Source organism: Lacerta agilis, chromosome 5 (genome assembly GCF_009819535.1).
Source record: "Lacerta agilis isolate rLacAgi1 chromosome 5, rLacAgi1.pri, whole genome shotgun sequence".
Classification (NCBI taxonomy): domain Eukaryota; kingdom Metazoa; phylum Chordata; class Lepidosauria; order Squamata; family Lacertidae; genus Lacerta; species Lacerta agilis.
Genome location: NC_046316.1, coordinates 32,608,387 through 32,631,168, shown reverse-complemented (window position 1 = coordinate 32,631,168; position 22,782 = coordinate 32,608,387). Strand labels below are relative to the sequence as shown.

At 39.6% G+C, this 22,782-nt stretch overlaps 1 protein-coding gene across 2 annotated transcripts; it reads left to right on the top strand.

Moving 5' to 3' along the window:
• Window positions 1-1,631: 1,631 nt before the first annotated feature.
• LOC117046809 (putative lysosomal acid lipase/cholesteryl ester hydrolase) lies at window positions 1,632-21,188 on the top strand. Of its 2 annotated transcripts, XM_033149219.1 has the most exons (9): window positions 1,632-1,815; window positions 2,735-2,852; window positions 7,031-7,229; window positions 7,784-7,893; window positions 8,355-8,494; window positions 10,259-10,405; window positions 13,414-13,485; window positions 15,748-15,819; window positions 20,891-21,188. In XM_033149219.1, the coding sequence occupies exons 1-9, from the start codon at window positions 1,687-1,689 to the stop codon at window positions 21,122-21,124; spliced, it is 1,221 nt and encodes a 406-aa protein (XP_033005110.1). In that variant the 5' UTR covers window positions 1,632-1,686; the 3' UTR covers window positions 21,125-21,188. The 2 variants fall into 2 exon arrangements, with proteins under 2 accessions (XP_033005110.1, XP_033005111.1); XM_033149220.1 differs by lacking the exon at window positions 10,259-10,405.
• Window positions 21,189-22,782: the final 1,594 nt, after the last annotated feature.

Here is a 22,782-nt window from a genome sequence, read left to right as displayed (position 1 = left end):
GTAAATAATTGTTTTGTTTGTGTGTATTTTGTGTAGTTTTTGTAGTGTATGTATTTGTATTTTGTGTATTTTTATTATTAAAATCCAATAAATTCTTATTTAAAAAAGAAAAGAAAAGAAAGCATACCAGCGCAAGTAGATAAATAGGTACCACTGTGACGGGAAGGTAAAGGGTGGTTCCTTGTGCTCTGTCACTTGTCCTCTGTGTGCCAATATTGGTTTGGTTATGCTGGCCACCCAGAAAGCTTTCTGTGGACAAAAGACAGTTCCCTCGGCCTGAAAAGCAAATGATTGCTGCACCCCTAAAACCGAAGGTGAAAAGGCGGGGGAAGTCAAGCGTCAAGATTCAGAAGTAGAATTTTTTTTTTTTGTAAGATATACAAATAAGAAGAAGAATCCTGACATTATGTGTATTTGTATTTGTTTTTGTATTTGTAGGTGTGGGGTTGGGTTTGTGTTATATTATGAAAATGCTAATAAATTCTGTTTAAAAAAAAAAAAATGATTGCTGCACCCCATAGTTGCCTTTGACTGGACTTAACTGTCCAGGGGTCCTTTACATTTTTGTTGTTGTTGTTCAGTCATTCACTCATGTCCGACTCTTCGTGACCCCATGGACCAGAGCACACCAGGCATCCCTATCCTCCACAGCCTCCCGCAGTTTGGCCAAACTCATGCCAGTCGCTTAGAGAACACTGTCCAACCATCTCATCCTCTGTCGTCCCCTTCTCCTTGTGCCCTCCATCTTTCCCAACATCAGGGTCTTTTCCAGGGAGTCTTCTCTTCTCATGAGGTGGCCAAAGTACTGGAGCCTCAACTTCAGGATCTGCCCTTCCAGTGAGCACTCAGGGCTGATTTCTTTAAGGATGGATAAGTTTGATCTTTTTGCAGTCCATGGGACTCTCAAGAGTCTCCTCCAGCACCATAATTCAAAAGCATCAATTCTTTGGCGATCAGTCTTCTTTATGGTCCAGCTCTCACCTCCATACATTACTACTGGGAAAACCATAGCTTTAACTATACGGACCTTTGTCGGCAAGGTGATGTCTCTGCTTTTTAAGTTGCTGTCTAGGTTTGTCATTGCTTTCCTCCCAAGAAGCAGGCGTCTTTTAATATCGTGACTGCTGTCACCATCTGCAGTGATCATGGAGCCCAAGAAAGTAAAATCTCTCACTGCTTCCATTTCTTCCCCTTCTATTTGCCAGGAGGTGATGGGGCCAGTGGCCTTTACATTTACCTTTCCTATTAACTCCATATGATTACGGTGTGAAAAATAATGTGCCTCAGGCCACCCAGATGAGCTTTGAATCAGCTACCTGCAGACTGATCATTGTACTCCTAACCACTGTACTAAATGATCTGTTACACCTTGACTAATCTTTTGTTGAGCTGAGACTGCAGTCCTATGCCCACTTGCCTTGAAAGATGTCACACGGAACTCAGTGGAAATACCTTTTGAGAAGTTTGCGTAAGGTGATATTGGGAGTTGCCAAGATTGAACCAATGATATCAATTAAAGAGGATGTTTTTTTCCTTCCAGGAAAGTGTTGACTATTCTTGGTGAAGAGTGGCAAGCTATTTAAGCCACGCTATCTGCCATTTCATTCTCCAGTACATGATAAAGATTTAAGCACATATTCTTTAATCTAGCTTTGTGGAGACCAGTCTTGTACTCCACGCTGAAAGATGGTTTTGCTTCCATTCACATCAAGGATGTGGCTCTTCATAATGGGGGCAGGCTTGGTCCAAGCCCTTGTTACTTCAGGAATATTTATGAAAAGAAGAACTGTACACCCAGAAGCTACTATGGATGTTGTAAGCCATCTATCATTTATTCTTTTATTTGCTTAACTCAAGGCATTTTTGGTTATTAGTGCTGCTTAATTGTGCTATATTCCAAAAACCCAAAGTTTGTTTTTCATGGAATGTTGGGATTGCAGGGGGCAAGGAAATAATGATGTGGTGGTGTGGTGGTGGTGATAATTATTTTTAAAACATGTACCCTGCCCACTCAATACATCATTGCTCAGGGCAGCTTGCAGAGGGTTTTTTTTTAAGCATTCCCAAAGTAGCTCCCAACATCTGCTTCATGCAACCCCAGTGCTCTGTGAGCTTCATTTAGCATCTTTCCCTATTCATTATTATTGCTAAACAGCATGAAGAAGAATCATTAAGTGGTCCACAAAGACCTTCAGCATTTTTCAAGTGGTCGAAGAGGATTGGATGGAGTTTGCTATCTATTGCTATTAAAGATCTAGTCTTCTGTGGAAAAGAAGTGTCCAGGAGTTTTACAGAGAACTTTCTGACAAGCAGTGAAAGAGCAGGCACAGAAGAAGAGGGGGGAGAAGCATTTAGCCACAGGAATTTGACCTCTATGCACACACAGAGAGATGAAGAGACTCAGAGAACAGGAATTCAGCTGCAAGGCTCAGACACAGAAATAGAGTGAGTGCAATCACCCCAATCGTGTAGACTCACAAGATTAGCTGAGAAGCATGAAAATTACAGAAAGAGGAGGTGGGGGGGTTTTCTGTTGGGGGAGAAGGGGGCAGTGCTCAGTCCCGGCAACTGTGGCATCGGAGGTAAACTGAAATTAGTGGAGCTCCAACCAGGGCTTTTTGTTGAAACAATAAATCTTAATTAATTAACTGCCAGAGTTGTCTCGTGTGTGGGGAAGAGACCCAAGCCTTACACCAACCAAACCCTGCCCTTTCTTTTCTCTGCTTCCACCAAGGGTGAACTGATTTCCTTCAGAGGATATCCCAGTGAGACATATGAAGTGGTGACAGATGATGGGTACATCTTGAGTATTAACAGAATTCCTCATGGGAAACGAAATAACCGGAAATCGGGTGAGTGTGTCTTTTGAGGTATATATTATGTCTACATGCAAATACTGTGAAGACTTTTAATTTTTTTGTTAGAAAAACCATAATTTCTTGCTATGGAAATTTTTTACTTGTTGCAAGAAAACCTTATGCCAAATGAATCTAATTTCTTTTTCTGATGGAGTTTTTGATGGAGTTACAAGCTTGGTGGAACAAAGGAATGCTATGGACATTGTTTTTGACAAAGTCCCCCTCGATATTGTTGCAGAGAAGCTGGTAAAATGAGTACAGTTTTGGCTCCCGAACGCCGTAAATCTGAAAGTGACTGTTCCGGTTTGCAAACATTCGACAGGGCTTCCACGACTTCCGACAGTGCTTTCACGACTTCTGATTGGCTGCAGGAGCTTCCTGCAGCCAATCAGTAGCTGCACTTTGGCTTCCGAATGTTTTGGAAGTCAAACGGACTTCCAGAACAGATTCCGTTCGACTTCCAAGGTACGACTGTACTGGATAAGGTAACTGTTAGGCTATTTTGTAGCTGGTTGACTGACCAAACCCAAAGAGTGCTCACTAACAGTTCCTTATTATCCTGGAAAAAAGTGATAAGTGGTTCATTGTGCTGTCCAGGGTCCATTGTTATTCAACATCTTTATAAATGACTTGGATGAAGGTACTGAGGGGATGTTCATCAAATTTGAAGACGACACCAAACTGGGAGGGGTATCCAATGCCACTAAAGTAGTACGTATGAAAAGGATTTAGGAGACATAGTATGCCATGTGCTGAACATGAGTCAATAGTGTGATGCAGTAACAAAAAAAGCTGAGGCTATTCTAGTCTGCATCGACAGTAGTACAGTGTTCAGGTCAAGGGAAATACTAGTCCAGCTCTATTATGCCTTGGTCAGAGTACACCTGAAATACTGTGTCCAGTTCTGGGCACCACAATTTAAGAAAGATATTGACAAATGCTTTGGAGGGTAGGACCTGAACCAATGGCTTCAAGTTACAAGAAAGGAGATTCCAGCTAAACACCAGAAAGAACTTTCTGATGGAAAGAGCTGTTTGACAGTGGAATGGACTCCTTTGGAAGGTGGTGGACCTTCCTTGCAGGTTTTAAAGTAAGGATTGGATGGCCATCTATTGTGGATTCCTTACTTGAGATTCTTGCATTGCAGAGGGTTGGACTAGATGAGGATTGGACTCTATTATTCTGTGTGTGCAGAGGAGGATGGCAAAGATGATAAAGGGTCTGGAAAACAAGCCTTATGAGGAACAGTTGAGGGAATTTCTGTTGGTTTAGCTTGGTAACGAGGAAACTGAGAGGAGATATGATAGTCATCTTGACATATCTAAAGGGCTGTCCCATGGATGATGGAACAAGCCAAGGGATTCAAATTATAAGAAAGGAGATTCCGACTAAACTTCAGGAAGAACTTTCTGACCATAAGAGCTGTTCAACAGTGGAACAGAGTCCCATGAGATAGACCATAGAATCATAGAATCATAGAGTTGGAAGAGACCACAAGGGCCATCCAGTCCAACCCCCTGCCAAGCAATCTATCCTTCCTTGGAGATTGTTAAGCAGAGGTCAGTTGGGCATCTGTCATGGATGCATGCATTGCAGGGGCTTGGACTAGTTGACTCTTTTGGTTCCTTCAACTCTACAAATCTATGATTCTATATGCGCTTCAGCCATCTAGAGTGAGTCATTGCCTGATTTTTTTTTATTTTTTTTTTAAGGAAGAAGCTACCAGGGTAGATGTAGACACTGCCAGCTCAATTCCCCAATGTAATTATGTGTGTTGACTGCAGCCTTTCCTTGTGGGAGGAGTTCAGTCCGATGAAATATGGTTGGAGGTGTTGCATTTGTTAAGCTTGATTAAAGGATGATCTGATAACTGAGCAGCAAAGGTGGTGCAATGAAGGAAGGGCAGATGCACTGAGATTCCTGCTTCTAGTGCCAAGCTCCATTATAAGTCAAAACAAAAATCATAAAAATAAAGCATTGTCCAGTAGCACTTTAAAGACCAAGTAAGTTTGTTCTGGTATAAGCTTTTGTGTGCATGCACACTTCTTCAGATACATGCACATGAAAGCTTATACCAGAACAAACATAGTTGGTCTATAAGGTGTTACTGGACAATTTTTATTTTTTAAATTTTTATTTCAACTGCTTCAGACAAACATGGCTGCCCACCTGAATCTCCATTATGAGGTTCGCAAAGCTGACAGATACCATCAGACATAAGCCAAAAAATATAATAAAAAATCAATGGAAATATCTTAACGATTACTTGAGTAAACAAGGAGTGAATGAGAGATTTTGGTTATGTTTAGAATAAGTGTAAGTAAATATGAGAAGGTTCGGAAGAGACCCGAAATTTTGTATATAATGAATGTTGATAGTTTAAAAATGACAGATGGAATGATGTAGAAATCAGAAAACGAATCGTTGTATAAGCAGTGGAAGTACATTTGGAAGAATAAATATGCTTTCTTTTTTCTCCTTCCCTTTCCTTTTTCCTTCCTTCCTCCTTTTTCACGTCTTTCTTTTTTCTTTCTTTCTTTCCTTTTTCTTTCTTATACTTTTCTATATTTCTTCCCCCCCCCTTTTCTTCTCTTAATACACCCTGTTTCCTTTTCCTCTTCGTTAACTGGAAAACTTTTATAAATTTTATAAGCAACATAAATTATGGAATATGTTTTCTTCGTTTGGGTTTGGTTGTTGCTATTGTTCTTCATTATTGTTCTTCATTTGTATGTATTTGTATTTTAATAATTATAATAAAGTTTAAAAAAAGAATTCAACACAATGAATTTTGTTTGCAGGATAGATCCTTGAAAATGGGGTACTTATATTTAACAGTTGTTCTTCATTTGAGTGAGGAAGTGTTACACTGGAGGAGTATGTGTATACAAGTATAAGTTTTATTTTAAAGTGCTATGTATATATGACAACATCTGCCATTTATCATAAACTTTGATTTTGTAGCATAGAAATAAGATGTAGATATTGTGATAGTATTGGTTTAATTCTGAAAATTCTTCTATCAAGACAAAAACATTTTTATTGTGTACTGAATGGTCATGTTCAGTTCTTATTTTTTCAACTGTTAATTTTCATATTTTATTTTGAAGAGTATGATTTCATAATGTGATTTACAGACCATTAAACACATATATTTTAAATAAAAAAAATTATAAGGTTCAAAGAGCAAGCAGTAACTCATTTCAACTTAATCAACGCTTTAGAATCAATACTTTAGAAGCACTGCTAACTACGACTGTCCTACAAGGTTGAGCTATTCACATGATACCAGATAGATGAAAGCAATCATTCACAATATTAAGTCTGGTGTTCTGATTCCTCATACAGTACTTGTTAATCAAATGTGACAAATACCGAACTGATGATTTATGTTGGTTCTTAAAAATACCTCTACCTTGCTTTCCATGTTGCATTTAGAAGATACTCGTTGCAGACTCAAATTCCACACATGTGAAATTGCTGGCCTGCTCTGCATCCCAAGTTTATAGTAGGTGATACACACTAGTGGCCAGTGAGGCAGAACAAGCAGGGCATTATTGCTCTCCTGGCTTCTTAACATCACCGTCACTGGTGATTATTTGGAAGGAGAGCAGAGGTGCAATGTGAGGAGAGCTTGGTCAGGTGAGGCTGTACTGTCAAGCTGCCCGTGCCTTGCCCTTCCCTTCTGCATCTTATTGGATGGCTTCTTAACATCACCATCACTGGTGATTATTTGGAAGGAGAGCAGAGGTGCAATGTGAGGAGAGCTTGGTCAGGTGAGGCTTTACTAGGTCAAGCTGCCCGTGCCTTGCCCTTCCCTTCTGCATCTTATAATAATAATAATAATATTTATTATTTGTACCCCGCCTATCTGGCTGGATTTCCCCAGCCACTCTGGGCGGCTTCCAACAAAAATCAGATACAAAAATATCACACATTAAAAACTTCCCTGAAAAGGGCTGCCTTCAGGTTTTTTCTGAATGTCAGGTAGTTGTTTATCTCCTTGACCTATGATGGGAGGGTGTTCCACAGGGCAGGTGCCACTACCGAGAAGGCCATCTGCCTGGTTCCCTGTAGCTTTGCTTCTCGCAGTGAGGGAACCGCCAGAAGGCCCTTGGATGGAGACACTGAAATGACTTATTCTAACTATGCTTAAAACTATTCACTTTTAGGTCCCAGGCCCGCAGTGTTCATGCAGCATGGTTTGTTAGGTTCTAGCAGTAACTGGGTGTTTGATATGGACTACAACAGCCTGGGCTTTATATTGGCTGATGCTGGTTATGATGTTTGGCTCGGAAACACCAGAGGTAACACCTGGTCCAACAAACACATCAACTATACTGAGAAGCATCAAGAATTCTGGCTATTCAGGTAGAGTGAGCTTTCTAAACATAATTTCTTGTTTCTGGTTCCTAGTTTTCCATTTGGGGAAAACTTTAATCAGTCATTCTCTTCCTATTGGAGCCATGTTTTTCCACCTCCTCTTATAATATATGATATGGAGGTATAGCAATACATTTCCAAGTAAGTAAAATTGGTAGTTGTTCCATTAAACAAACAAACAACTTGTTTGTTCCTGGGGGGAATATGGCCTTCGTGGACTCCATAGAATAGATGATAGGAGATCAGCTTAACTTCAGGTGCAATTAGACTTGATCTGGAAAGACTCAATTTTGGTCCTTCTGAATCTCTGTAAAGTTACTGGGCTAGAATTTGAAGCTCCTCAGACAGACATGGGTCGGAGGGAAAACAGAGCCCTCTCCTGCCCACAGCATAAATAGTGTTCCTCCTGAAACTGACATTTTAAAAATATTTTTGTTCTTGTATTGCACTGGGCAGAGAACAGGGCATTTTAGGCTTACGCAATGTAGATCCCACTGCATATACATGTCTGTTATACATAGGCTGTTCCTTTTTCTTTGCAGTTTTGATGAAATGGCTAAATACGACCTTCCTGCTTCAATAAACTTTGTCCTGAACAAAACTGGTCAGGAGAAAATATTTTATGTTGGTCATTCCCAGGGCACCACAATGGGTAGGTCAGCAAGATTCTTAAACACCTGTTGGCAATTCTAATAGCTACATATCTATTTGTGCAGTTGCTGTTATATGTTAAATTCAAGAGACATCTTGCTCATAGTACAGTGATGTTCTGTGGAACCTATGGACACCTATGGAGAAGCATCTTGAAAAACAATCCATGCATTTGGGTTTCCTGCATTCCTTCTCAGTGATATTTCCCATATAGGTGATGATTCAAATTGGTTAAGGGGCTTATAAAAAAAATGGTTTGTCTTGACTGAAAAACTGTTAAATTCATGGATTGCAAACCAGGATCAAGCCTAGTTTGCAGTCAGAGTTTAGGTAACAGTTTCCCAGTGTGTACTTGATTGCTTTTACATTATGCGAAAACTGGGTTTAAGATTTTGTTACTGGTTTTTTTCAAGACTGCATTGCTAACTCTATTCATTTCTCTCCTTTCCCCCCACCCCTCAGCATTCGTTGCATTTTCAACCATGCCACACCTAGCCAAGAAGATCAAAATGTTCTTTGCATTGGCACCAGTAGCCACTGTAAAGTATTTGACCAACACGGCTTTGACCAAACTTGCAATGGTTCCTGAACCTAAGCTCAAAGTATGTATTTCAGAAAAAAAATATTGCTTCAAACAACAGAATGCAAATATTGCTGGATGTAGCTAAGTACCGTACATTTCCATCTATATGACGGCCATATGTCCCCTATTTTGGGGGGTAAAAAAAATGAGGGCCTGGCTGTTCTCCCTTGCTGTGTATGTCAAGGGTTCCAGTTTCTGCTGTGGACCGAAAAAGAAAGGTGTTGGTGCTCTATAGTCATGGATACTGTTAGCATTTGGTGCCCATACTAAAGAATTTGGCGCAATTCTTTACAGTTCCTAATAAATTTGCCATGAGAATGTTGTCAGAATTGTGGCAGATCACACCTGTGGGTACCTCAGTTGCCGTTAAAGCAATAATTCTGAGCAGTTACATGGGAATGTATTTATTACAGTATTGCTTTCTTTACAGTACAGTAAGACTGTGCTCCAGGGATATTTCTTAACGTCAAAACCAAGTACAGTCAAAACCTTTTGGGTTCAATGGCAGGTGGGATTGCCAAAGCCCTTTCCAATGCAACCCTCCCCTTTTCACCTTTATTTGTTTGTTTGTTTGTTTGTTGCGGACTTACTTACTAACAAAGAATGGCTGTAGGGGAAGAGAGCCAAGCTGATCATATTTACAGGCACATACACCCACTTTTTAGGGCTCAGAGACATTCGCTGATCGTGTTTTCTTGGGTTTCCTGTGTTGTCTTGGGTCTTCTGTGTTGTCTATGTCTTCCACCCTGCTGCTTTTAGCTCTGTAATCCATAAAACAACATTGGAGCATAGTCAGTTTTATCCCCATGTTAGAGTCACGCTTGGATGCTATGCTACAGTCATGTCCTTTTCAGATTGGAGGAATAGCTACTTCTTCGTCTTCTCAGCCTGGGGTTGAAGTCAGGAGGCATGACACTAAATTAAGTCACTAGGCATACAATAGAGCAGTAAGACACTTTTGCTGAAATTACTGGGGAATTAAACAATTTAAAGCACATCTATTTAGCTACTGGACATTTGGCAAAATGTTTGCATAAGTCATGTCCTTTGTATATTGGGCTCCTACTGAAATAGTATTCATTTTGTGGGAACCATTATAATCTAGCTTGTCCCTGAACCACTTTAGGAGGATGCCAGCTGCATGTGGTGTACATGACCAGATGCACATGAACTGCATCATCATTTCTCTCAGATGGCTCTAATTACAATGTCATAACCTCCAACATTTATCCTATAAAAAATAGGGATGACTTCTTATTTTATTTTATTTTATTTTAATTATACCCCACCCATCTGACACGGTTGCCTCACCCACTCTGGGTGGCTTCCAACATATATAAAAACATAATAAAACATTAAACATTTAAAAACTTCCCTATACAGGGCTGCTTTCAGATTTCTTTTGAAGGTTGTATAGCGACATCTCCTTTTCTTGGGGGGCCACGAAACTCCAATGAAATTTCTCCAATGAAAATAGGGACATCCTAAGGAACAGTGGAGCAATCTGGGATTAAATCAGAAACCAGGATGGCTTTTGTAAATCTGGGATATCTTCTGGAAAATAGGGACACTTGGAGGGTTCAGAGGGTCATTCTGTCTGACTGTGCATGTGGGATTTGAATGGGTATTCTATCCTAAATGTCTGAGTGGAAGATTCCCATAACAGGTGGTTTTTTTTGGGGGGGGGGGGTAATATTTTGTTGCTACTTGATACAAGTATCCCTAGGAAAACAGAGAATTGACTAACAAAATGACCTATGTACTAATGTTCTTATTTTGGTAGGAAATGTTTGGAACTAAGCAGTTTTTGACTCAAGACAGAAATCTGAAATGGCTTGCTACTTACTTGTGTAACCGTTTCCCAATGGATTATCTTTGTGGCAGTGTTTGCTCCATGTTGACTGGCTTTAATATGCTAAATATCAATGCGGTAAGATTTCTGATTACTTAATAGGAGAGTGATCTAAAAAAAAAAACCTAACTTAATTAGACTTAGATAAAACACAGAAGGTACCTGTACATTTTGCCCCATAATTTTGTGTCTATGATGGATGGAGCCTTATTTTTTAAAGGAAAGCTCTGAGTCTTGAGCATTAGTAAAAGCCTGTGTTGGTGCCATGGTGTCTCCTGCACCAGGAACAGTGGTATAGCATGGGGTGCCAGTGCCTGAGGCAAGGCAAGAATTGTGCCCCCTAGCCCCTGGACTGTGTGCTGTGCTTGCCCTATGGAAAGTGTTAAGTGGAGTGGAATGTAGTTACTATGTAAACTATGGATTCCTGTCAGTCAGTCAGTTTTATTACGGCAAAAGCCAGCAGCACAGAAAACCATAAATCCAAACAGAATAAAATTGGCAACACCACCACCAAAAATAAAACAATTACACAGAGGAACCTTACAATGTGTTATTCAATAAAAGAGATTTGCGCTTCTCGATAGCTAAAGTGCAGAATTTGGCCACATCATACGATACTAGACTTAAGGAATCTTCTAGAAGATATTTTTGTAAAATTTCAGGGAAGGATTCCAAATAATGTTGTAAGGGTATAAATTTTGTTAAAAGGGGTAAAATAAATCGAGCATGTTCTTCACTATAGAATTCACAAAATAAAAGGATGTGAGTAAAGGATTCTATCTTGTTGGACATGCAGGGGCAGAGACACGCAGGCATTGGAACCCTCATAAATTTGCCATACAGCACTGCTGAGGGCATTGTCTCGAAACGGACTCTAGAGAAGGCCCATCTATAGGCTTCGTTAGTGATGTTAGTTAAATAAGGGGCCGCTGCAAAGTTAGGCCAAGATTTTAGACATCGATAGTTCTCTGGGAGTAAGGCAACTTCTTGTTGAAATTTGACATCGTGGAATCAACCCTGGCGATCAATGGGGTGACAGATGTCGCAGCCAGATCGCCCTCACATCCATTCTCTTTATATATGCATATGGAAAAATAATAAAATCTTTAAAAAAAAAAAAAAGAAATTTGACATCGTGAAGTCTCTGAGTGATAGTAATTTTTGCCTTATTTAAAGTTCCGTTAAGAAGATTTTCTGGGTTTAGGCCAATTTGTTTGATCTTATTAGTTATTTGCATAAGCCAGGGGGGATAGGGGACTGTGGCCAGGAGGTGAGGTAACAATCCCTTTGGGTTGTAATGAATTTTCAACCAGAGGGATATTGCTTGCTCCCATACCTTTCATCCCACTCTGGGGAGTCCTGCCTCTTGCCTTAACACTGCATTAGGTGTACTCTTTGGGGTACCAAATAAAGATCTTAAAAATTTTGATTGTGCAATTTTGAGGGTCTTGAAGTTGGCAGAAAGGCTAATTTGAGAGCCATACAAAAGTTGGGCTAGGGATTTTGCCTGGAAAACTTTTAGAGCCACCGGGAGGAAGCCGGCGCCTTTCCTTCTGAATAGTCTAAGTATGGCATTTGCGCTTCTTTCTGCTGAGATAGCCGATATGGTCAAGTATGTTGTCAATTTGGCATTATAAGAAAAAGTTATGCCTAAATATTGGAAGGTCTTAGTTTGTTCTATGTCATTTCCCTTCATACTCCAATTGTCTTTCTTAAAGGAGCGGTTGAAATGTACAATTTCAGTTTTGGCAAAGTTAATTGTTAACAGTTCAGTGTTGCATTGGTCGCTAAACTTCCCTAAGGCACGTTTCAAGCTCACTTTAGTTTGCGAGAGAAGGATGGCGTCATCCGCATACATTAAAACTGGTACTTTTCTGCCACTGGAAAACACAGGGGGATGGGTATCGATTTCATGGCAACATGTGATTAGAGAATTGACATAGATGTTGGACAGATACGGGGCAAATAAACATCCTTGTTTAACTCCTCTTTGCACTGGGATTTCTCTGGAGAGTCTGCCATCCTGTGTGAATCTTATCTGGAGGGTATTGTTTTCATGAAGTTTAATCATCAGAAGTAACAGCCATCTGTTAATGCCCATATTGGCCAATTTTTCCCAGAACCTACCCCTAGTTACAGAATCAAATGCTGCCTTTAAGTCCACAAAGGCTGCATACAATGATTTCCCCCCCAATGTTTCATATATTTATAAACAAAATAGTCTAACACTATGCTGCTTATTAGTATAACACAAGGCTGCTTATTAGTTTCTGCCCTTTCTTGCTTCCTTTCCAGACAATTTTCCTCCAAATTTATTCATTATTTACACCCTACATTTCACCAGGTGGTCACAGGGTGGGATACTTTTTTTTAACACTTTTTGATATGTGCTATAAGCTGCCCACAGTGGCTGGGGAATCCCAGCCAGATGGACGGGGTATAAATAATAAAATTATTATTATTACAACAACAACAATAAACAGCAATCAACAACAGGCAATCATTTAATCACACAGTTAGGTCCAATATTTGTATATGGGTTTGTGTGCATATGCTTATAAAATGGAACTGAACAATTTTGTGTGCATTGAAAGATGGTGCACATCAGCCCAGGAATCATGACATGAAGTGAGAAGCCATGAAGTGCACATCAAGGCCAGGTTTGCTACTCAAGCAGGATAGGGTGAATTCATCTCCTATAGGAGGAACATACACAATGCAATGCCCATTGCATCAATCATTGTTAGTAACCGTACCTGTGCTGGTTCTAGTTGTACTGTGTGATGAAAAGCATTATAGTTAGACTGTAATCCTGTGCATAGGTACATGGGAGGAAGCCTGGTTGAACACAGTACAATTTAATTCTTAGTAAATGTGCATAGAATAACACTGCAAGTAATTTGATATATAAAATGCAAAAAAATTATGCATTTAAGTTGTGTAGTTACTATGTAAACACAGATTCCTGTGTGATATCCCAATGTTGAGCTCAGATGCACTGCCTTTGTTCAAACAAACCAAATGGAAAGGAAGTGGCTGTTGCAATTTGTGATAAAATCAGCTAATCACTTTGTTCTTTCTTACAGAGTCGAATCGATGTATATTTATCACACTGCCCAGCTGGGACATCTATCCAGAACATGTTTCACTGGATTCAGGTAGCACCAAAATCCTTTATTCTGTTTAAAAACAGTTTTCCTTATTGATTGAAGAATGGGCTATCAGGACAGGCTTTTACAAAAACTTTTAACAATGAAATGAATAAATACAATGGAAAGAAAAAAATCTTAATAACTCAGCCTCTCTTTTTACATACTCCTGAAATATGTTTTGTTTTTATGAGAAAGGATTTAAAGCTGAGAGTGTTTTATTGTGTTTAAAATGTTTCCAAACAGGTGTATTTCAAAAGCTACAGCTGCAATAATTTCCCCAATGGATTTGTTTTCATTGGCAAGATGGTCCCTCTGCATGTAGATGGACAAAAACTACATTTCTGTGGTATTTTACTGATTTGTGTCTCAATGAAGACCCCAGTGCTACTGGAAGCTTTGCCACACTGCCTTTTGCTGATGGGAGTTGTAGTCCAAAGCATCAGGATGGCTCCAGTCTAGCAAAGGCTGTGTTTTCATATCATTGGGCAGGCAAGGCAGTGCTATGATTTGGGAGCACATGGTCTTGAATGCAGTAGCTTCTGCACATCTCTGTGAGAACAGAACAACCTGACAAAGAGGTACAAGTCACAGACTTGTAGCACTAAATAACATGGATTTGTAGAAGGGCATTGGAAACTGACTTGTTCATGAGAGTCATTTATGATGGATTGTAATGCTTATTTGTAAATGGTTTAAAAGAATAAAAGGAGAATTCCCTCCATTCCTTGATCCAAGTTTAGGGCAAATACTCTTTGGTGCCCCAGCAGAAATATAAAATGACAAAACATGGAAATATAGGCTGTTAGACCTTTAAAATATCTCCCTTTAAGTTTCTTCCAAAGCCATCTTCTTTCCCTTAGCATAGAAAAGGAGCATAAGTTTGGTAAGTTATAAATGGTTTACTTACAAACTCTTCAGAGGTCAGAGTCATCTGCTTTCCCATAGAGCAGCAAGAAAAGATAGACACTTTAATTTATTTGTATAGAAACACAAAGATTGCTTGCTAAAGCCACACGGTAGAAGAAAGGAGCATCTACCTAAGATGTTCTTTCTGATCAGATTCACATGGTGGAACAGAGAATGAATAATGACTTTCGTATCCCTTCCTTCCAAAGTGAGGGTGAATGACCTAGTTAAGCCTGGCTGGACTGTCATAAACCCTTCATGCATTCACTAGAGCTAAACATGCTGCTTATTTGAGGCTCATATATCCCACAGTTGCGTTGTTTCTTCCTAGCCACTGCTTCCCTTGAACCTGCTCTCTATTTTGGATCAATTGTGTGGAATAATCTTTAGGGAGGGAGTTGGTGTTTTCTAACTCTGATTCGGTGACTTAGCCTGCAGTTCTAGGCACACTTCCCTGGGAATAATTTTGAGAGTGTCACAAGTGGGGAACCTTTTTTGCTCCACAGGCCCGATTCTTATCAGGATCAGTTTCACACATAAAGTTTAACAACAGGGTGGGGCATCCAAGCTGTTAATAACCTATTAGAACAATCAAGGATGTCAAAGCTCTTTGCAAGGTGCTCCTTCTGGATTCCAATGCAAACCTCTTCCTGATTCACTTTAGTAACACTTCCAATGCAAACTCCTTCCTTAATCAATCAGGAAGGGGTTTGCATGGAATCCTCCCAAGCAGAGCAGAATTTAAATGAGTGACATCAGCTGATGGGCAAGTGGGTGTCTTTGTGGGAAAGTGTTTGGGTGAGACAAGATCCCCTGGCACACTAAGTTGGACTGTGGAGTTGAAATTCCTGATCCCTGCTCAGTATTCTGATTTCTGAGCAATGGGTTACCTGCGCTATTTATCCAAAGACCCCGCTTAATCCAGCTGCCCAGAGGCAGAGAGGGAATTCATATTAGACAGGAAGACAAATTTGTAGCCCAAACCTATGTGTGTTTACTTAAGTCCCCCTAAGTTAAATGACAGTTACTTCCAAGTAAGTGCAAAACAGACAACTCATATCTAATAGTACACATGTAAAATATTCTCAAGATATCAAAGATGTAGAAGGTTGAGCAGTACCAAAAATAAGGTCTACTGCTTTCAGGTGGCTTTGTGTAGCTTTCTTTGTATTTTGACATTAACTTTTGTTCTTCTCACTAAAGATGAAGTTAGACATTATTGCATAGCCTTAATCATAGCATGGTTTTGACACATTCTACATCCCTGTTTATGCCGGTGCCACTGTCTGTTCCTATAGCACACTTCTATATCACCTGCTTTCCGCATTTGGTTTTTCAAAGCATGGCACACCTCTTTTTCAGATTGTGAAGGCTGGAAAGTTGAAAGGCTTTGACTGGGGAAGCAAGGAAGCAAACATGGCTCACCACAACCAGGTAAGAATTTCTCACAAATTGAGTATTTCTCTCTAGGTTTGTTTCTATGAGGGTAGATACTGGTAAGGCTTGGCCACAGTTACTCATGGCAAAGGCTGCTGTTCGTATAACACATGGTGGATAATGTGAAGTTCCAAGGTAAAATTAAAAAGTCAAGGGTAACAAACTTAAAGTTTATAATCAGGTTCTACATACACAAAATCAAACGGATGTTGTGCCCAAAAATATTTTAGCTTAATTGTTTACGTAAATCCATAGATTGAGCATGTATCAAAAGAATCCATCTACAGGGTGTGAAGAACCATGCAACAATCAGAATATAAAGAAACTATTTGATAGAACATGAGATATTCTTGTACTTCTTCAATCGTATAACACATGGTGGATAATATGAAGTTCCAAGGTAAAATTAAAAAGTCACGGGTAACAAACTTAAACGAAGTTTATAATCAGGCTCTGCATACATAAAATCAAACGGGTGTTGTGCCCATAAATATGTTAACTTATTTGTTTATGTAAATCCAAAGAATATTTCTTAAAGCAACGGAGGTGTCCGCCATGTCTTCCATTCCCCAAAGGGACACAAGCCCTGTATGGGTGCCTGGGACCACATGGGTTCTTGCCACCAATCTGCAGTGGGAGGGGCGGGCACCTGACTTTTGTCACAGTATGCTCACCAAATCAGATCCAAATAGCACATTTGCTTATGCGAGGTCAAAAGCCAATATGTTCAGTTGATAAGGCTTTGCAAAAAAATAATAATAATAAAATGGCAACCATCTGTTAAAGCAATGCATACAACATAGAACCATATCTCAGAAATAGGAACATATGCAAATAAACAAACAAAAAAAACAAATAAATGGGAAAACTTGCCAAAATAAAATTTGACAATGTAGTGGTCATGGGTGGTTTCAATGAATTTATGTAAGAGGATCTGCTATTACTTTACCAACAATAGCTATTGCATTGATAATCAGGTTTCTAGCTCCATTTCATAGAAATTCCATGGATTATGTCAATACAATGACAATAATAACTGGAATGGCAAGAAATGTGGCATAATTTCCAATAAAAGTACATCTGTAACTTGTTGCATAGGAGTCACCCATTTTATGTTCTCCTGAAAGTCCACCAGGTGCTACTGTTCTTAATCTATAGATCCCTCTCAATATATATATATATATATAAATATTGTCCAGTAGCACCTTATAGACAAACTAAGTTTGTTCTTGGTACAGTATAAGCTTTCATGTGCATGCACACTGTGTATCTGAAGAAGTGTGCATGCACATGAAAGCTTATACCAATAACAATCTTAAGGTAAAGGTAAAGGGACCCCTGAATCGTGTGTGACTCTGGGGTTGCGGCGCTCATCTCATGTTACTGGCCGAAGGAGCCGGCGTACAGCTTCTGGGTCATGTGGCCAGCATGACTAAGCCACTTCTGGCGAACCACAGCGCCCCCGCGTCCCTTAGTTGGTCTCTAATGTGCTACTGGACAATGTTTTTTAATTTTTTTCATCTGCGTCAGACCAACACAGCTACCTACCCAAATATAGAGCCCTCTTATTTCCTTCCTTTTAAATTGTGTCTATAATTGTTTCTCTGAACCATGTATGTTCTCAAAGCACCAATATTTTAGATTTAGCATCACGTTGCTCCTCTATACAGTGTTTAAGCAATGACACGTTGAGTTTTTTGGTCCTTATGCAACTTTTGCATTCCCTTGTCCAAATCTTAATCTTTCTTGTGGTCATGCCAATGTATAAGGGCATTATCTTCATTAATCACTCCCTTGAGTAATTAATGCTTCATTAAGATGGTAAATTTGATTAAAATCAGGATTGCACAAGGAATTTTACCACCATTACAACTCCCACATGGGAATTATTTGGCCCAGCTTGATAATATCTATGGTGTTAAAGAGGGTTTGGATTTACTTTAGGATATGCCAAAATATCTCTTAAATTAGATGCACATTTACTATAGGGAGTGGTCTCCAGCTTCCCTTGAAAATATCTAATTTCTATATCCAAAAGATTTATCTCTTTTTCTCTCTCCTCCAAGCAGCTGAGAGCCAGTGTAGTGTAGTGGTTAAGAGCGGTAGACTCGTTATCTGGGGAACCGGGTTCGCGTCTCCGCTCCTCCACATGCAGCTGCTGGGTGACCTTGGGCTAGTCACACTTCTTTGAAGTCTCTCAGCCTCACTCACCTCACAGAGTGTTTGTTGTGGGGGAGGAAGGGAAAGGAGAATGTTAGCCGCTTTGAGACTCCTTCGGGTAGTGAAAAGCGGGATATCAAATCCGAACTCTTCTTCTTCTTCTTCTTCTTCTTCTTCTTCTTCTTCTTCTTCTTCTTCTTTATTCTCAGGCTGGAACAGAACTAAACTGAAGGGCTGAGCCAGCCTGCTTATATAGTATTCAGTAACATGCAACAGTAACAACTCTCTCTAGCTACCCAGTCTGTGAACGGCACTCTCTCTTTTTGTAATTCATTTTATTAAAATTTCCAAATTAATAATTCAATCAAATCATATTAAATATACAAAAGTATACATATGCAAATCATATAGTCCAAATATTCTGCCAAATTATAAAAAAAAATTGGGACTCCCCACGCTTCAAGTTTTGGAAGGCTCATCATCATCTCAATTCCACTGCATGTCTTATTCTTTCCGATGTTCTCCAGTTCTATCTGTTGTTATCCTTCATTCTTTCGCAGCCTCTGAGTTGTTCCCACAAGCGATTTAAAAATAATAATATGTTTCTGTGTGGATTTTATATCAGTCTGATTCTCTTCCATCTCCTCACAGCCGGTATTTCTGTCGAGTCAATCCAAAAGCCCTTTCGTTATTTGCAACTGCCATCTTATCCAATTCCATTGACATCAAAACTAAAAGTCCTGCTCATTATTTTTCCTGTGCTGGTTACATCAGACATTAGCCTTTCCAGAGAAGAGAGAAGGTATAATCACATATAAAGGCTCCCTCCCACTATGACTAACAATCTTTGGTCTGGTTTCAACTTTCAATATGGTGGATTTCCAATTTTTAACTGCAACACTCCAGAAAGCCATCCAAAATTTATAACAAACAGTTAATGAGATCTTTCATCTATCCATATCAACAAATTAAAGAATCTTTTATCTTCTTCCAAGCCATTCACAAATCCAACATCTTAGTTATATAATGTTTTTATTTCCACACATATTTCCATAAAGAGTTATTTATAACTCTTAAAACCATATTATATCCACAGTTTTCCAAATTTCCATTCTCGCTTGCTGTACGCAATAAGGCAGTTTTTCCGTTGTTTTTTTTTTGCCAATAATATAATGAATCAAAGTACAATAGAAAAAAGTAAAAGTTCATCCCTTTCATTTCTGCTGTCCGATGTTATGCTTTCTCCGTCCTTTTTTAGCTCCTCAGTGGCTGATTTATTTAGCAGATTAAAATCTCCTTCCACGCTTGAAGCGTGTCCAAAATTTAACTCCAATTTTTTATCCTAAGTAATGGAACTTGAGTCGCTCATAAGATACAGTGTCTGGGAGGTCTGAGCTCTCTTGGGGGCTTTCCATCCAGTGGCCCCCACCTCCTCCTTCTTTCCGAATTTGGAGCTGGGTTATCGGGCCACTGCGGATGAGGCAGCTTCTTCCCGTACCCCGGGAAGATTTTGGGAGGCTGATTACTCCTATCTCAGTATTTAATTACCCCATGGGAGATGGAGCTGGGTGGGATTTTCAGCCATATTCCACGGCAGCTCAAGCGGAAGTCCCCAAAAGATTTATCTCAAATCTAATATGGGGATGTAAATTTGTTGACAAATCTGCCATATGCCAGGTGTCTATCTTCACTCCCCTGTCATATAATGAAGATCATTTTTTTAATAAAGCAATACATCACACCAATGAGGATTGCTTGCATTCATTCAGTGTGCATGTTCTTTCAAATTTATCCCTCTATAGATTAGCTAACTGAGATATAAGTCTAGTTCTTACAGCCATACCTACTTGAAATTTGCCAGAACAGTCTGTCTTGAAACTGCAATCATGTTTCTTCAGTGCTAACAAAACTGGTGCAGTAGGAAGAATCACAGTGATGACAGTTGGCAGTAATGAGTCGAAGACACTGAGTTGGTTTCTAGGTAACGCTAAGCCAAACGAAACCAAAGCTTGCCATGAATGCTGGTGTGGAAGAGCTTCCTGAGAGGAGATCATGGCCACTTCACACTTCCCTTGACTCTCCTGCTGCTGCTCTCCTCCAAGCTAATCTGTAGTTTGCTTTAGCATGTTGCTCAGTTCTAGGCATGTGGCTTGTCTTTCTCCAGACACTCCATGAGTTGTAAATTCGAGAACAAACTTTGGTTCCATCTTGTGGTTTGTTTGGAGTGAGACAAACCATGAGCCTGGGTTTGTCCTTAATGCTAAAGCAGCAGTAGTGAGACCAGGGGAGGGTCAAAGTGTCTGTGCTCTCCTCTTAGGCAGAGTGCACATTCATGCTCAGTCATAGTTTGGCTTAATGCTACATGAAAACCATCCAATTCTTTTGGAACAATCAGTAAATCTGTCCAATTCTTTTGGAACAATCAGTGCTGGATTTACAGCCAGGCAGAGAGGGCTGCAGCCCAGGGTCTCAGTCCCTTTCCATTAAAAACAAACAAACAAACAAACAGATGTTACTATCTTGGCCCAGTTGCTTAGTAACAGTAAGGACAAGAACAAAGTTTAGGTTCTCAAAAAAGCATAGAATCATCAAATTATAGAGTCAAACCCTCTACAATGCATGACCTTTTTTTGCCCAGCACAAGGCTTGAACCCACAACCCTGAGATGTAGATTGACCAGGCAATGTGCAAAATTTCCTCTTTATAGATTATGTGCACTTTCTTGCACAACCTCTGATGAATGTGCACAATGCCCAGTTGTTACGCACATTAACTGTTCAATCTCCACACCCCTCAACTTAGATATATGTTTGTGTTTTGCCAGTGTACCTGTGTATTTGTGTGTGTGTGTTGATCAGGAAGTATTTGTAGACTGTTTTCAAACTTTTATTTCTCTCCTCTCTTTTAGTCAACACCACCTTTCTACAACGTACAACTGATGACTCTTCCAACAGCTGTCTGGAGTGGTGGTAACGACTGGATTGCAGACTCAAAGGACATTGCCCTCTTGCTGCCTCAGATCCCAAACTTAGTTTACCACAAGAATATTCCTGAATGGCAACATCTGGATTTTATCATGGGCTATGATGCCCCACAGCGCATGTACATAAAGATAATGGATTTAATGCAGAATTATAAGTGAATGTGAAGTATTCCTTCAGAACCCATCACTGTCAATCTATGTTGATGAAAAGAACTACAATATTTCTTAAGATTTTGTTTCTCATACAGGTTTATCACAATCTCAGTGATAAGAAAGGTTTGCTTAGAAACCTTGCGTTTTCTAATTCTGTCAGTGACCATGGGTGTTCCTCTGTTGTTTTAGGAGTGGCTGAGATTCTTTGTTACTCTTTCTTCATCATGCTGTGTAGCAGATTCTTGTTCTAGCACAGCATGCCTATTGAGGGTAGAAAAAGTACTTGTGGTGATGTCCAAGTCTTTTCCTTTGAGGAACTGGTCCAATTTCAGTTGTTTCTCAGCCTTGGGATCTATCTCCTCTGGGGTAGAGTGCGGCTATTTCTTAGCTCCCTCAGCAGTTTCTGGTCTACTCTCTCTCTCCTCCTCTCCGCCACTGAGTTGTAAACTTTAATATGATTAGTTTCTTTCTAGATTGGAATCCTCCCTTAGTTACTGGTAGCAGTTGTATTCCTGGTATTTTCTAGTTAGTTTTTCTTATCTCTAATTAGTCACTTTGGATAGAGAAAATGTGAGAAAGTACTAACTACAGAGGAGCCTCTGTTGGGATATGTCACTCCCAAATTTCATAAGAAAATTCACCCTGGAAAGCATTCCCTACCTACCCCTTCTCTTCCCCCACCTCTCTCTCTCCCCCTCAAACTCACAATGCCTGTGATAGCTGTGTCTCACACCAAATGTAACTGACCTGTAGAAAATACTCTATAAATGGAAATGACACCAAGTACATCCTCCTCCTGTCCCTGACCTTGGAGTGATCTATAAATAGCTGCTGCAGAGTTGGCTGAGAAAAGTGTTTTGTTGTGAAACCTGATCACCTCAGCAGTGGACAGTGTGTGAAAGCACAAGTAGGATTCTTAAAAAGAAGGGAGAACAGGGAGAGAGGTGATAAAGGAGTGAAAGTGACACCTGGAATTGAGGGAGGCAAATTGCAACTGAAGTTTTAACTGGGGAAATAAGAGTGAGGAAAGTAAAGATAAATTTAAAGGAAGAGGAAAAATAAGTAAATGTGGCAACGTAGAAAGCTCAATCAGCGACAGGAATCTCAACAACAACACCAGGACAAGGGGAAAGAGGGTCTGTCCAAGACCCAGAAACCAAAATTGACCTTGCAGAATTAATTACAGATAAGAGAAATAACATAATAGAACATATTAAAAATCTGGAGGAATAAATGGATAGGATGGGGGGGAATTGAAAGTAATACAAAGTCAGTGGAAGGGCTGGCAGTACAAATTAAAGAGCTCTCAACTAAAACAATTGATGAAGAGATAAGGGGGAAATAATAATGGACTTGGCAGCTTGGATGGAGATGGAGAAAGAAGAGTTGGAGAAATATGTAAATAAAATCTTCAGGATAAAATTAAGATTTGCTAAAGCGGAAAAATTATGTGATCCTAAACTCCCACATAATCACAGGATTCTACAGTCAAATTATGAGAAGAAGTTATACATAGACAACCAAAGAGTGATAATTTTGAAAGAAATTCCAGCACGACTATTGAGGAAAAGGAATAACTATAAGTTCCTGATTGATGCATTAAAAAATAAAAAATTCCGCTAGAAATTGGTATATCCAGAAGGTATTTCATTTACATACAGTGG